The sequence below is a fragment of the Myripristis murdjan genome, chromosome 13, assembly GCF_902150065.1.
Source record: "Myripristis murdjan chromosome 13, fMyrMur1.1, whole genome shotgun sequence".
NCBI lineage: Eukaryota > Metazoa > Chordata > Actinopteri > Holocentriformes > Holocentridae > Myripristis > Myripristis murdjan.
The window spans coordinates 8542796-8556775 of record NC_043992.1 but is presented as its reverse complement, the minus strand read 5'-3'; the positions used below and the strand labels follow the sequence as shown (position 1 = coordinate 8556775).

Below are 13980 nucleotides of genomic sequence, written 5' to 3'. Positions count from 1 at the left end.
GTTGCGAGCGCCGCTGCAAGACGACAATCTTAAGTCACTCCCTCGCCTCTCTTCCAGCGCTAACTCTCCAGTTGGCTATTTATTGTAGCCTCAGTCATAATAGCGGCAATGGCTATCCTCAATATTTACTCAGCATTAAGATGGATGGTGTCTGGCTCCAGCACTGGTCCTAGCACCAGATGAGCTAATGGTGTTTTTCTGCAGTGAAAAATGATGCTCGTAATGCTAGTACAGGAGCCCGGGAGGAGGGGGAGCGATGACGAGCCAAAGAAACAGATAGAGGGAAAAAAAAGGGGAAGCAAAATACGGGAGGCGCGCACACACACAAAAAGAGGTGATCTGTGAGAAGAAAATGCGAGATCATATAGTTTATCAATCCATCATTTATTTCTATAGCACCTTTTGTACAAGATCGCACCGGCTCAGTGTTCAGCACCTTGTCCGACAAAATAATAAGAATCAAAGCAAAAGGTGTGAGAAAATTTCTCATGTTAAACAAAACAATTATTTGGACTTTTTGTTCTTCTGTGAAAATAAAAGTAAAGAGCATTGTCTTAAAGTGGTAATCCATATGATTGGTTGGTTTTACCTGGGGAACAAAAAAACAGACACCAGGTGGTTTTAACAGCAGATGTATACGCTGTTATGAACTTTTACTGATGTGAAACTTTTGCATGAATTATTTTGAGATGATATTCAAAGTTCTGTGGCTTATTCAGCTCCAAATGCAGCATCTTATCACATTTTAATCCGGATCGGCGCCGGAGAGGCTGTGGATGAAATGGACCTTCATAACCTCTCTGACTTGTATCCTAGTGAAAGCCCAATTAGACAAGATATACATTTGAAGCAGCACTGAGCTTTGGAGTGTGTAGTTTAGTTGAGTTACCTGGTTGTTCTATGACACCGCTTCCAAAATAAGACTTTTAGCACATAACTATGAATCAACACACACACACACACACACACACACACACACACACACACTCACACACACACACACAGTCGTGTTTCCATCACTTCAGAGGACATTACATTGACTTACATTCATTTCCTGGAGATTTATCCTAACCCTAACCCTAACCCTAACCTAACCCTAACCTTAACCTAACCCTAAAGTTATCTGAGCTTTAAATCAAGTCTTCACCCTAAAATTAATGGTGCTCCCTTATGGGGACTTGCTTTTTGTCCCCATAAGGGAGGCAAGTCCCCACAACGTGACTGTGTAAACAGATTTATGTCCCCACAACATTAGCAATACCTAGTACACACACACACACACACACACACACACACATATATAGGGTTGGCCAATAAATCAATTACATCAGTTACTTCGGATTTTGTGTTGTAAATCGATGCAAAAAAATCTATCTATCTATCTATCTATCTATCTATCTATCTATCTATCTATCTATCTATGTATCTATCTAGAAATAAAAATATATGTATGTAAGAAAAAAATATTTATTTATTTATTTGTTAAATATTTGTTCAGCTGTTATTATGGCAGGGTATTTAAGTAACCATTAACACAATGGTATCATGAATTTCAGGATGATGCATCGGGTCTTCTTTTCTCTGCCATGAAATGTGAAACATTTTTTGATACATTCCATCACAGTTTTTGTCATCACAGATACGTTTTCATTTCCGTAGCATCTTGATTTCATTGATGAAAAAATGTCATTGACGAGTGAGAGAATGTCTGTCACAGAAATGACTCAAGGTCCTGTTGTGTGGAGTTTTCCCGTCCCGCCGCTTCCTTAGACTTCTTGGAGTTTGTTTCATTGGTCACAGTGTGATTCTTTCCTCTGACTTCGGCACTGTGCTTTGTTATTACACATGTAGATCTTATTTGCATTTTAGTCACAGTAATTTACTCCTCCCCAGCTGACTTGCCGTGCCTGAACACTCCGTGCGGGGTTGGTGTCTTTGCTCGGCTCTGATTGGACCCACCAGTTGTTAGGACGACTGATCTTGACACCTTGTGGGATATTCTCTGATCGCTAATATCATTCAATGTGTTTTGCAGCATTGGCAGCTGCCAGCTTCATCTTTTGCACACACTATCATGTTTTTGTTGTACGAGCAAAAAGCTTGTACCTCCAGGATAGTGATGATTAAGTTCTCAGATGAGCTGAAGGATTGTCTCGTCTTCTTTGGGTTGATAAAGTTGTCCAATCCTCTCACTGCGTCTGGAAGCTGTCTCAGAGGCTTGACATGAATACATTTATACATTTATGCTGAAAACTTTTCCTCACAGTGATCACATACCAGTGATTTTGCTTGTTTAGTGTGCATGTTTAGTCTGCTAATCTTTTCCCAAAGAAATCAGTCATATCCGATATCATGTTTCCTCCCTTTCCTCCAGCCGTTGGTTTCCATTCATTCCACTATGACATGAAAATGAACTTTCAAACTTCAAAACTTCCTTCACTCCAGTTTTCCATCACTTTGACAAAGTCCTCCACACCAGTTTTCCTAAAAGCAGCAGCACTGTTGTGTTTTGATGACTTTTTGAAATCAGGGGCCAAGTGAAAGGCTTAGGGGACTATTCTCCTCTTGGGAAAATAGTTCCCAGGGAAACATTTGCTTTCCACAGCCAATAATCAGATCCTTGGTTTATGAATGTTGACGGACTTTGTGGGCCACAGACGCAGAACATTATAAGGTGGCCGTTTCAACCAAAAATTCAATTCAAAAGTCATTTCGATTATATGTTGTGAAATCTTCAGTACCCCTGCATAATTTCCAAAATGGTTTGTTGTGATGTAAAATGTGAATATAGTCCTAGATATTGGCTTCAAACCACAAATATAGTGTCAGTGTCTGCCTTCAAAAGATGTTTGGGGAACCTCATTTTCTCTCACACTCTCTCTCTCTCTCTCTCTCACACACACACACACACCCTAACCAGCCGGAGTTCTTTCATCCAGGCCAAGGCTCAACTCAGATGTCCCACTGAATAATTCTTGGAGTTTGTTTTGTGAAATGTTGCTAACCCCCCCATCTCCCCCCTCTCTCTCTCTGTTTTTTTTCCCCTCTCCCATCCAGATGGTCACAAGAACAAAGAAAATATTCGTAGGAGGATTATCAGCCAACACAGTAGTTGAAGATGTGAAGCAGTATTTTGAACAGTTTGGCAAGGTAAGGCAATTCAGAGTATCCTCTCCTCTGGTTTGCAGTGTGTGTGTGTGTGTGTGTGTGTGTGTGTGAAGGTGTGTCTTTGAAGCTGTGGGGCTGGTTGCCAGTGTTTCCGTGGCATCGTGAGATCAGCGGCAGATTGTTGCTGCCTCTGTTGTGCTGAGTTTGTTGTGTCATCACTCCGCACATTGTGATTGTGATAAGATTCACAATTTTAGTTGGAATTTTAATTTTCCACCGAAGCTATTAAAATAGTGACGGTGTGATTTTTTTTTTTTTTTTATTCTGGGGTCTGCACCCAATAAACATGATTTCTTTGATCGGGAAAATCCAATTTATATTCCAAAGCATCTCTGTAGCACCACAATACTCAGGTCTTCTCACGTTTTACCTTCATCAGAACACAGCAGCTCCTGCGATTTGGATATTGCACTCGGCCATATTGTAATGCCGATAATATTTCAAGTAATTGTTCAGCCGTATATAGAATTTAGCCTCACTACACTTTGAAAGAGCCAAGTCATCCAGCCGAAATCCCCGACATCCTCCCTCGTCCTCCATTAACACACAACATTAAACTCCGCTCTCGGCTCTGAGCTGCTCCACACCTTTCCTCAGGAATCGGGATCTGGCACTGCCCGCTTTTCTCTCCCTCTCTCGCTAAGCGTTCAGATTATTCCGCGGTGTTGCGGCTCAGAGCCGGCCTACAGGAATAAGCGGCAGCCGTGGCTTAAGTGGACGCAATCCCAGATCTGACGGCTTCCTGGAGGAAATCCTGGCTCCCAGCCGCCCTTTCAGCCTTAGATCAACACACGCTGGCTCACTTCAAGATCAGTCTGATGTTTCGGGTTGAGATGGAGAACTATCCTTTGTTTGTGTGTGTGTGTGTGTGTGCGCGTGTGTGTGTGTATGAGAGAGAGTGTGACCCAGCCAGGTCACCATGGCGACCTCTCTGCCCATCTGTCTTCCTCTCTTTTCTTGTCTCCCTCTTTCCACCCTGCCCGGGTCATTCATCAACGTGGCACACATGCACACACTTAGCCTGTGTATGTGTGTGTGTGTGTGTGTGTGTGTGTGGCCCTTGGTGAGTTCATCTGAGTGGATAAACCAATTAATTAGCTGATGTCCACTTGGTGGATGGAGAGAACAGACGCGTTCAGGGAGGAGGGAGGAAGAGGGGATGCAGGAGAGGGAAGGGCTGATGCTGTAAGTGAGTTTCCTTTGATGACTTAGCAACTCTGCCCACATAGAAGTGACTCACCTTACCTGCATCTGCACTCCTGTGTGTGTATGTGTGTGTGTGTGTGTGTGTGTGTGTGTGAGCGTGCGTAACACATACCTGGAGGTGAGATGCGTTTAAATATGCATACTCGCTGTGTGTTTGCGCGAGTGTGTGTTACTTTTGTGTGCTACCAAACTTTTCCAATTAGAAGAGGAGTGTGTTGCCGCCGTGTGTTTGTGTGTGTGTGTGCATGCGCCCGGGCTTCACAGAAGTGAGGAGCAGGTGGCTTGGGGCACTGAGGTCGTAGAATCTGTCTCCACGCAGGCTGCTCTCTCCCAGACACGTGTGTGTGTGTGTGTGTGTGTGTGTGTGTGTGTGTGTTCCAGTGACAGAGTCCTTTTCCCCCTCTAGCTATGAACGTCAGTGCTAAATTGCATCCTAAGCAGAACGGTGGCTGCCTGGACGCCCTAAGCCAGATTTATGGAGTGTCTGAGCGAAGGCGGATAAATGCACCTTGGAGACCAGACACGCCGCCATTTTCTCCCCTTCGGCCAAACACTGTGTCATCGTAATTGAGATGGCAGCCGCTACTGTCTTCTTTGGATATTTCCTCACTAATTAACACCTAAGTGCTTATCTCCTCCACAGTCGACACTGACAGAGCTGGGCAGTACGCTGCAAAATTCGTATCACGGTGTAAACTGACGTCGCACAGGGCGATAGATCATTTTTTTCTATCGCGATATAATCATTCTCTGCAAGTTGATAGTGAGATATCTATCATGGTTTGTTTGCTTTTTGTATTCACCAGGTCTTTGCTTTGCTCGCCACAACAGTTTGGGTTGATCTTCCTCTCAGAAAGCCTCACATTTTATGCATGAAATTTCTAAAAAAAAAAAAAATAAATAAATACACTGCAAAAACTCAAAATCTTACCAAGATTATTTGTCTTATTTCAAGTCAAAAATGTCTTATTCCTAGTCAAAATATCTCATTACCCTTAAAATAAGACATGATCACCTCAGAAGTAACTTGTGAATTTTCACTTGAAAATTCACAATTTTCACTTGAAACAAGTGAAAATTGTCTAAAAACAATTTACCTCTGAGGTGATCATGTCTTATTTTAAGTGTAATGAGATATTTTGACTAGAAATAAGACATTTTTGACTTGAAATAAGACAAATAACCTTGTAAGATTTTGCGTTTTTGCAGTGTAAAAATCTCACGGGGGAGGATGCCCCCAGACGTCCCCACAGGACCCAAGCCTCTGATCGCAAGGAATTCTAAAAATATCGGCGCTCCAGATCCTCGTTTTCTAAATCTTGTCTCCGTCTTTGGCTGTGCGCCGCGCTTCCTTCAAATCACTCAAAGCAGTGCGTCCAGGACTCTGGCGTCTTCTCCCCTGGGGTTCTCTGCTGATGGGAGTTTCTCAGTTCCTGCAGGTGGCGCTCTTTTCTTGCCGCCACACTGTGATCCGGCGCCGGTGCTGCTGTTGTTTGCCGGCCGCTTTCCTTCCAGGGGTTTTCTCAGCCGCTTTGGGGACGCTGGGAGCTCAAATGCGATATGTCATCAAAAGGACAAATAATATTGCAACAGGGATTTCTTAACCTCAGCCCACTTCCACACACATTATCTTTATAAATTAACTGACCCACGGCCCCCTCCCCCTCCACACACACACACACACACACACACACACACGGTCACCCCTCCGCTTCAGAGTGGTTTGCTGGTTCCTGGAAAAAGCTTAGTCATAGGTTTGTAGTAATCAGCTTTGAGTTTTGCTTCAAACAAAGTGGACTTTGTCCCTGTGAGGCAAAGGCAATTCTTGATTGCTCTCTTTCTTTCACTGTATGTATCTCTCTCTCTCTCTCTCTCTCTCCCTTTGTCTCTCTTTCATTCACACAGGTCTCTCCTTCTGTACTCAGAAAAATAAAGGCGCCAACTGGAATTTTAAAAAAAAAAAAAAAGGTTCCTCAGATTGCTGTCATGGGGGAACTTTTTCTGGTTCCACAAAAGAACCTCTTAGATCACGGTTCCTTAAAGAACGATCTCTTTAAATGGTTCAAATGTGTCTCAAACCGTAAAAAGCGAACCAGCAATCGTTCCTCAAAGAACGCAGAGGAGAAGAAGGCACATGGAAAGAAAACTGAATTCTCATTTTCTACAGGACAACGAAGGTGCCAAAAATAGTTCTCCATAGTTTTGCTTTTACAGAACCAATTTCTTTAACAAACCATTTTTGGATCTTTCTTCAAAGAACAAAGAGTACCCAGTGGTTCTTCAAAGACCCATAAATGATGAAATGGATGGAAAGAAATTATAAAAAGTCTTCTTAAAATAGTTCTTTGTGGAACCAGTGCTGGTTAAAAAAAGTGGTTCTTTCATAGAACCACACAGTCTTTTAAAGAACTATTAGAGCCATTATTCCTCTGTGTGAAGAGATTAAAATGGTTCAGTTTGATGTTGTTAATTGTAGGCTACACATCAGATGGATAACAACAGTTCATTACAGTACATGTACTTGAAAGCACATCGCATTATTTTAAGTTGCATTACCACATTTTGTATGGAGAACATTTCTAAGCACATCTCTGTTTTGTGTGATCTTTGTTAATTTTTTTTTTTTTTTTAAATAGTTTTTTCATCTTGCATTTTTCTCTGGACGGAGCAGCTGGAGCTCCAAAGCAGAGCAGTGAGGAAGAAGAAGGTGAAAATGTTTAAAGTATGATTGAAATACTCGAGTCCTTCAGCACTTGGCTTTCTCTGCCCGTTTCCCGTGGAGACCAGAGTGAGCAAATGAGAAGAGCTAGTGAGGGATGAAAGAGGAGAAACCACCACGATCCCACGATCCAGTCCGCGGGATTAGTCCTGTCATGATGCCCACCTCCTCTAAGTGGCTTGTGTATATTTGTGAATGTGTGTGTGTTTGTGTGTGTGTGTGTGTGCGGATATGAGCGTGCATTGCTCCCAAGGCCTCTCCTAATAAGCTTTAGAGTGCTTTTCATAGCCACGGTGCCAATGAGTGCAACTGAATCTCCTCGTGAAGATTGAAAACACAATGTGTTGGGTTTTGGACAAAGGCGGTGTGTTAGCGGCTCCTCGGGGAGTTCTTTCACAGCGAAACATATCACTCTGCCTCTCCACCCTTCAAAGTCAACGGGAAGTGTTCAGGAGAGATGTAGATCGCTGGTTTATTTGTCTTTTCTCTCTGGATGTGGTTGTAAAACACAAACTGGTGCATGTGCTCGATTTGATTTTGCACGCTCTTGACAGACACAGTGAGAAGCATTCTGCAGCATTTTTTTTTTTGTTTGTGTCCAGATGGCTGTTAATTTTATGAGTTAATGCTGTGATTAGTCTTGAGGACATGTATGGATTCAAGTCTCTGAGGGTGATACATATGCTGGCATGACTATACATAAAAGGCATCACAAAAGTAAAATGATCTCCTATTGATGTTATTCATGTAGCGCTCATTAAAGTGGATAAAAATTAAAAAAAAAAATAAATAAGAAAGGTCCCAAGATTATATTTAAGTAAAAGTCTAAAAAATGTCTAATGGAAGTCTAAACTAATCATCTTCAGCCAGATCTGTAAATTGACAAAAGTTAAAATCAGTCACCTTTCGTTTTGAGGCTTGACGGTCAAACGCGCTCTGGCTCACAGGGGATTCAGAAATCTGCGGTGAGGGTCAAAACCAAGCTGAGCTTTAGATATTAATAAATAAACTTCATATCTAAGTGGAGCGTGGAGCGTGTTGTTGTGGTACCAGGTGAAATCCTGGCCGCTGCACGCTGAATCAGCACGAGGTATGAGAGTAAAACTTGGCTGAGGCGTGGATGGGGAGAGAACGCAGCGGTGGAAACGATAACCCAGTTTCAAAAACACTCATGTCTGCCTGATGGTCCTTTAAAAGTCTGTTTTCAGTTTGTGGTTGCCAGAATTTAAACACAAGAAATCGGATCCAGCATCAGTGATGTGACATTTAAATAAATAATTTAGATAATTTTATAGTTTTCTTGTAATTTAAAAAAATATATATTTTGGCGATGTTTCAGGTCATTTGGTGTGAATTTTTTTTTTTTGCTAATGTTCTGGCATTTATTTTATTTTATTTTATTTTAATTATTTATTTTAATTTAATTAATTTATTTTTTTAATCATACTAATATTCAAGAAATTATAATTTGATTATTTTAATTCTGTTTTTTTTCCTCCTTATCATTGACTTTTTACTGATTTCTTCCTAATTTTTTGGCCATTTTTGCTAATTTGCCAGTTGCCTCTTTCCCTGTGTTTGTGACAGAAATCAAGTGAATTTATGCAGGTTTTGAAGTTAATGGGAGATGTAAGTGGATATTGTCTCGGTGGCGGTGGAGAGGGAGAGGCGTGTTAATGAATGATATTGCCATTTGGGACCACACCGTTGGAGTAAAGGGGGCCTGGAAAAAAGCCCTGAGGGACCCTGCAGATTGCGTCTGCTGAGCCCGCTGATGAAACGTCGACTCCGACAGAAGATCTGAGCAAGCTTCCAGCTCGTCTGCTTAACCCGCCCTGTTTTCTCCTAACCTAACCTGTGGCAAGGCTCCTACAGGCTCCTCCAGGCCAAACCACAGCCGCTCGCTCTCAGCCTCAGTTTCTCTGTAGCCTAGATCCCCTCAACAGGCAGGCTTCAATACCTCTGTGGCTCTCTAATGCAAGGTAATACAAGGTTAGCATGTCTTATTTGACTGGTGCAGATCACTGGGGAGACGTGTCTCTCTCTCTCATCTGCTCTCTAAATGATCTGTGAGGCTGGTTTGTGCTGTATCCTACAGACAACCCCCCAGCCATGGGAGCTGCTTATCAGCTTTAATCCTAGTCAAATCACTGCCGGTGAAGGGGCTCTTACAACACAAGTGCATGAAAGCTAACAGAAAGCCTTGCCGATGTGAATAAAGCGAGTCGGAGTGGGAAGGGGCAGAACAAGACAAACGATTTAATATTCTCTCTGACCTTTGTTTGCTCTGTGGATCGGCAGTGTTTCTTTGAGTCAAAAGGCGGTTGTAAAACGGCAACTGGAGAATACGAAGTTCTGCTGCTTCTTAGCTGTGCCATCCCCTGTAATTCACTTTTTTTCCCTCCTCCCGCCTTCTCCTCCTTATCTGAGAGTACAGTTGACTGTATTGAGAGGCCTTCCAGGGATTTGAACCGGCCTGGTGCCAGTCAGAGCGGCGTTCACCTGACCTTGCTCACACCGCATTTCTTCAGGGCACTGTCCACTTAAATTCTCTTCACATTACCGTGACTCACGAGTGCAAAGAAAATGTTTTGCCCTCTACCTGCTCTGTGATTTCTCATCAGGTCATTTGCCACCTGATTAAATGGTGGCTTCTCCGTCCACATTTTAGAAAGTTAATCTATCCCACTAATGGCTATTCTTACTAATTGATTTTCCCTAGAAGTGCCGAGATGATTTAGTGATGTTGGGGATGGGCCGTGGGTCTTTGGGATAACATCAGAATGGGAAGGAGGTGTGTGGTCCAGAGGGCGACATGGGAGTGGATTTTCACTCCTGTCCCATCCCACAGTTTCACATCACTCCCACCCCCTTTTTTGGTCACTGTCACCAAACTACTGGACAAAAGGAAGCGTCGTTCAGTCTCACGTCACTTTCCACTGGTTTCATCTGTCATTAACAACAAACGCAGCTCACCTGGCTGCTCACCTGGCGGTTGTGAAAAGGGAATTGCAGTGAAAAAATTCAGGGCACGGGTTGTGTTTTTTGGGTGGTGAGGTAGCAAGGTGTAAGGAGTAAAAACACTAAATTAAGGTGGAGGATTAATTAGAATTAACCCCTTCAGACCCTGCGTCCATTGGAATGGACATGACATATTTGTGTCTCTAAACCAATAAATACTGGGTAATTGAATGATGTCAGTAATGGTGGTTGCTGGTTGGATCCTGATTATCCAAACATAATCATGTTATGACTTTGAGCACGCTCTGAGAGAGTGACAGACATCGGACAAGACAAACATGGCTGAGCGACTGCAGAGAGGGAGGAGTAAGTGCCCATTTTCAATCAAAAATATAAATTTATGTTCATGATGGCCAAACAAATTTTCTGTCAGCATAATTGCAACTGTTACAAGTGATAATATTTTAAGTAATTTTGAACATACATCATATGGTTAATGTAGAGGATTTTTTCAAAGTCTGATGTCCATTGCAATGGACATGAAAAAAATACTATTAAAAACATAAGTTAGCAAAAATGTGTTTTTTCCACTTTGTTTTTATGTTGGGGAGGAATCAGAATCAGTTAAAAAAAAAAATTTCAGAAAAAATGCAGGTCTGAAGGGGTTAAGATGGTGAAATAAGAAATAGTAAGAAATTAGGCCAGTGTATTTTTTCAGCTATTACTCCCCAGTGTCACCCTGTTGAAAACACTGTTCTTATCATTTTTTTCCATATATTCTTGAATATCGTTACCACAAATTACCGTGGAATATTGTGATATGTGAGTTAGCAGATTGTACCATCACAGCCGTCTTTGTTGGTAAACCAGCAGAAGTTGGCTTTTGATTAATTTGAGTTGAGACATTAATGTTATATGGAGAGCTGAGCTATATTACCACAAACTGCTCTGTTGTTACTAACCTCTGGAAAGTGTTTGGGCAGCAGTGAAGAGTGTGCCCAGGGTTTGTCCTTGTCATGGAACAAGCAATTTCGTTGTTGCTTGTTGCTTTGATGTGAACTGGGCAGTTCCCAGAGTGCTGCCGGTCAGGCGTCGCGTGTTTCATCTGCCGCTTGAAGTCTCGTTTGCTCTGAGCAGGGCCGGAGGATTGCAGTTGCCAGGTGTGGCAGCCATTTCCATGAATCTGTAAATAAGGACAGTGATTATCTCGGGTGATGGTAATATATACTAATGAAGCCTGTGACTATATCTGGTGCGCTCTAGATTTCTCTTGGTGGTAGTTTCCACAATCAAGGTTTGACAGCACTGCAGCTCACTATGTTTTTCACTATTTGTAGTTCCTGGTGCTTAGTATAGCGGTAATACCCAAGAGAGCATTCTTAAGTGTGATTATGGGCATGACGGTAATGGGTACAAGGCACAGCTGAGTGTCATCAGCACCAAAGTACCCATAATCAAAGCAAAAAATGTCCTCTCAGGTATTATGACTGATATTATGGCTGTAATACAACAGTTACCAATACATTTGTGGAGAATTGCTATTATGCTGTAAATAAAAAGACACCTGCAAACAAAAAAAATGTAGCTGCACACACACACACACACACACACACACACACACACACACACTCGACATCTCACCCCCTGTGGGTCACCCTGATGTTTGAATTGTAAGATAAAGCATTTTGTGAAATTGCATTAAATTTTGAACATTTTGTCACAAAAAATCTGCCAGAGCTGTGACTCACTTCATCCCACTGCCTTCGCCAGTCAGACAGTGCCGGCTCTCGTCTGGCTGGAAAAGGGACAGATTACCATCAGCTCTGCCACAATGTGCATCAATTAAATCAAACCAAGGGGCCATTACGACTTAAAGAAACCCACACCGTGACATTTCCTGCCAGCACGCACAGTCCTAAGAGGCTGACATCCAGCTGGAGTCAAAACTGTCCATTTTGGATCATAAAGCTGCTACTAGAAAATTTTTAAAAGTACATGAAGTGCATTTTTTTTTGCAGTAAAATGACTCCTTGCAATGTGAGAGTCATCATTATAGGTCTCTTTACAGCATAACATTTACAGCCAGCCTGTTGTTATTGCCTGGCTTGAGCTTTCTAAATTTCTGTATCAGCCCATTGATGAGCTTCTCCAGTCTCTGCCCTTCATTCCATCAACTCTTCCTACAGTCTCACCACCTTAGACCTTTTTTTTTTTTTTGATTATTCCAGATATTCCAGCTAAGCGGCATTCCGTTTAAAAGGCACTACAAACACTACCTCCAAACCCCAAACAGACAAACAAAAAGCCTCATATTTTAGCAATACAGCGACAGAAAAAGTTCATTCAAAGCTAATCTTGTAGACAAGACTCTGCCATTTCACCACATCTGGGAATCGAAGCTCAGAGACAAAGTAAGCCATGTAATCTAACAGGAGACTTGCTTTGTTTCAAAGATGTTCCTCATTTTCAGCGACAAAGACGCATCGCTGTGTAGCATACTCTGCGCTGATTGGCTCAAACTTTGATCATAATAATATTGGAATTAAATTGTCCTGCAGAAAATCGATGAGAGCAGCTTTAAACCTGGTGACTTTGGCAACCCCCTGAGTTTGGGCAGGGCCGACAAAAGAGTAAAAAGAGCTGCTATGGAACTAAAAGACTTTAAACCTGCCAGGATATAGCAATATAACAGTCACGTATTCATTTATTGAGTTATTTTTTTTGTCAGTGAATTGGTTAATCACGCAGTTATCCTGGTGAACAGCTTCTGTATTTGTCTTTGTTTGGATTTGGCAAAACAGAAGAAAGCAACAAGATTTTTCTTTTCCCCATGATAGCCTCATTTTCTACAGACATTATACTATGCTTTTAAAATGAATTTATGATAATGACAATAATGATAGATTGAGGAAGATGTTCTACTTGCAGGGGCTTTAAAGTAATCAGACAAAATATTAAACGCATACTTCTCACTTTGGCCACCATGGTCACTCTGAGGTGGCAGGAGGCTGAGTTTTGACCGACAGTTCACTCCTCCTTTTCAGCTCTGTGCTGACATCAGAGTATGAAAATCAGTACACCAAACCTAGGAACTCCTGTTTTCCCCTTTTCTTTCATTCTTTGTGAATTATAATTACAAACATGTGGAGCATCAAGCTGCATCAAATAGTGAGGTAAAAATCAACATTTGGATGCTCAGCGTGAGGTCGGGAAGAAAAGGACAGAAGAAAAGAAAATTACAAGTCAGGGTTGCCTCTGAAGCCTCCCAGCCTGCCTGCCATTACCCTTAAATCTGATTGGACAGAAACAACAGCGTGGATTCTGCTGAGGCTCATACCTGCATGCTGGCAAGCTGTGTGACGCATCTTATTTGGAAAACAAGGAAGAACAACCTCCGCCCATTGGGAGAAGAGCCTCCCACTCAACACTTTGAAAACTGTCAGTAAATGGCCTTGTTTTTTTTTTTTTTTTCTCCTTTCCTCTCTTCTGCCTTGCAAGGTAGGGTTTGTTTCTTGTCTGCAGTTTGATGCAAGGGCTTAATGAAGCCTCAAAGGTATTGAACATCATATACAATTACCGTGCTTACACAGCGGAGAATGAGTGTGTAACACCAGCCGCCACAGCACCAGATTTGGCTTTCCTTGTCTCTGGAGCCCTCAGCGCTGGAGCGACTCCAGTACTACAGTCACTACAGACGCTGTAGACACAAAAGAAGATTAATACGAGGGGAGATTCACCGTGAAGCACGTCTGTCATTGCCTGCTTTATCTTCGCTCACATACCAACACGCCCTGTTTATTAACCATTAACAGCACCGACATGGGAGTAGAAGATGAAGAAAAGGTATGATAGTGTGCTGGCAGGCACAGTGGAACGTCAGAAAGTCACATTGAATCAGTTTCATTTTGAATAGGTGCCTGAAGGTG

The 13980-nt window shown here is 42.3% G+C and overlaps 1 protein-coding gene across 8 annotated transcripts in view; it reads left to right on the top strand.

Annotated features, from left to right (window-relative positions):
• Positions 1-13980, top strand: part of LOC115369625 (RNA-binding protein Musashi homolog 2) — a 367622-nt gene that overhangs the window by 99242 nt on the left and 254400 nt on the right. For all 8 annotated transcript variants that reach the window (XM_030066268.1, XM_030066269.1, XM_030066264.1 and 5 more), the window contains exon 6: positions 3058-3150. In XM_030066268.1, coding sequence (XP_029922128.1) covers positions 3058-3150 — 93 coding nt within the window. The remainder of the gene's footprint in view (positions 1-3057; positions 3151-13980) is intronic.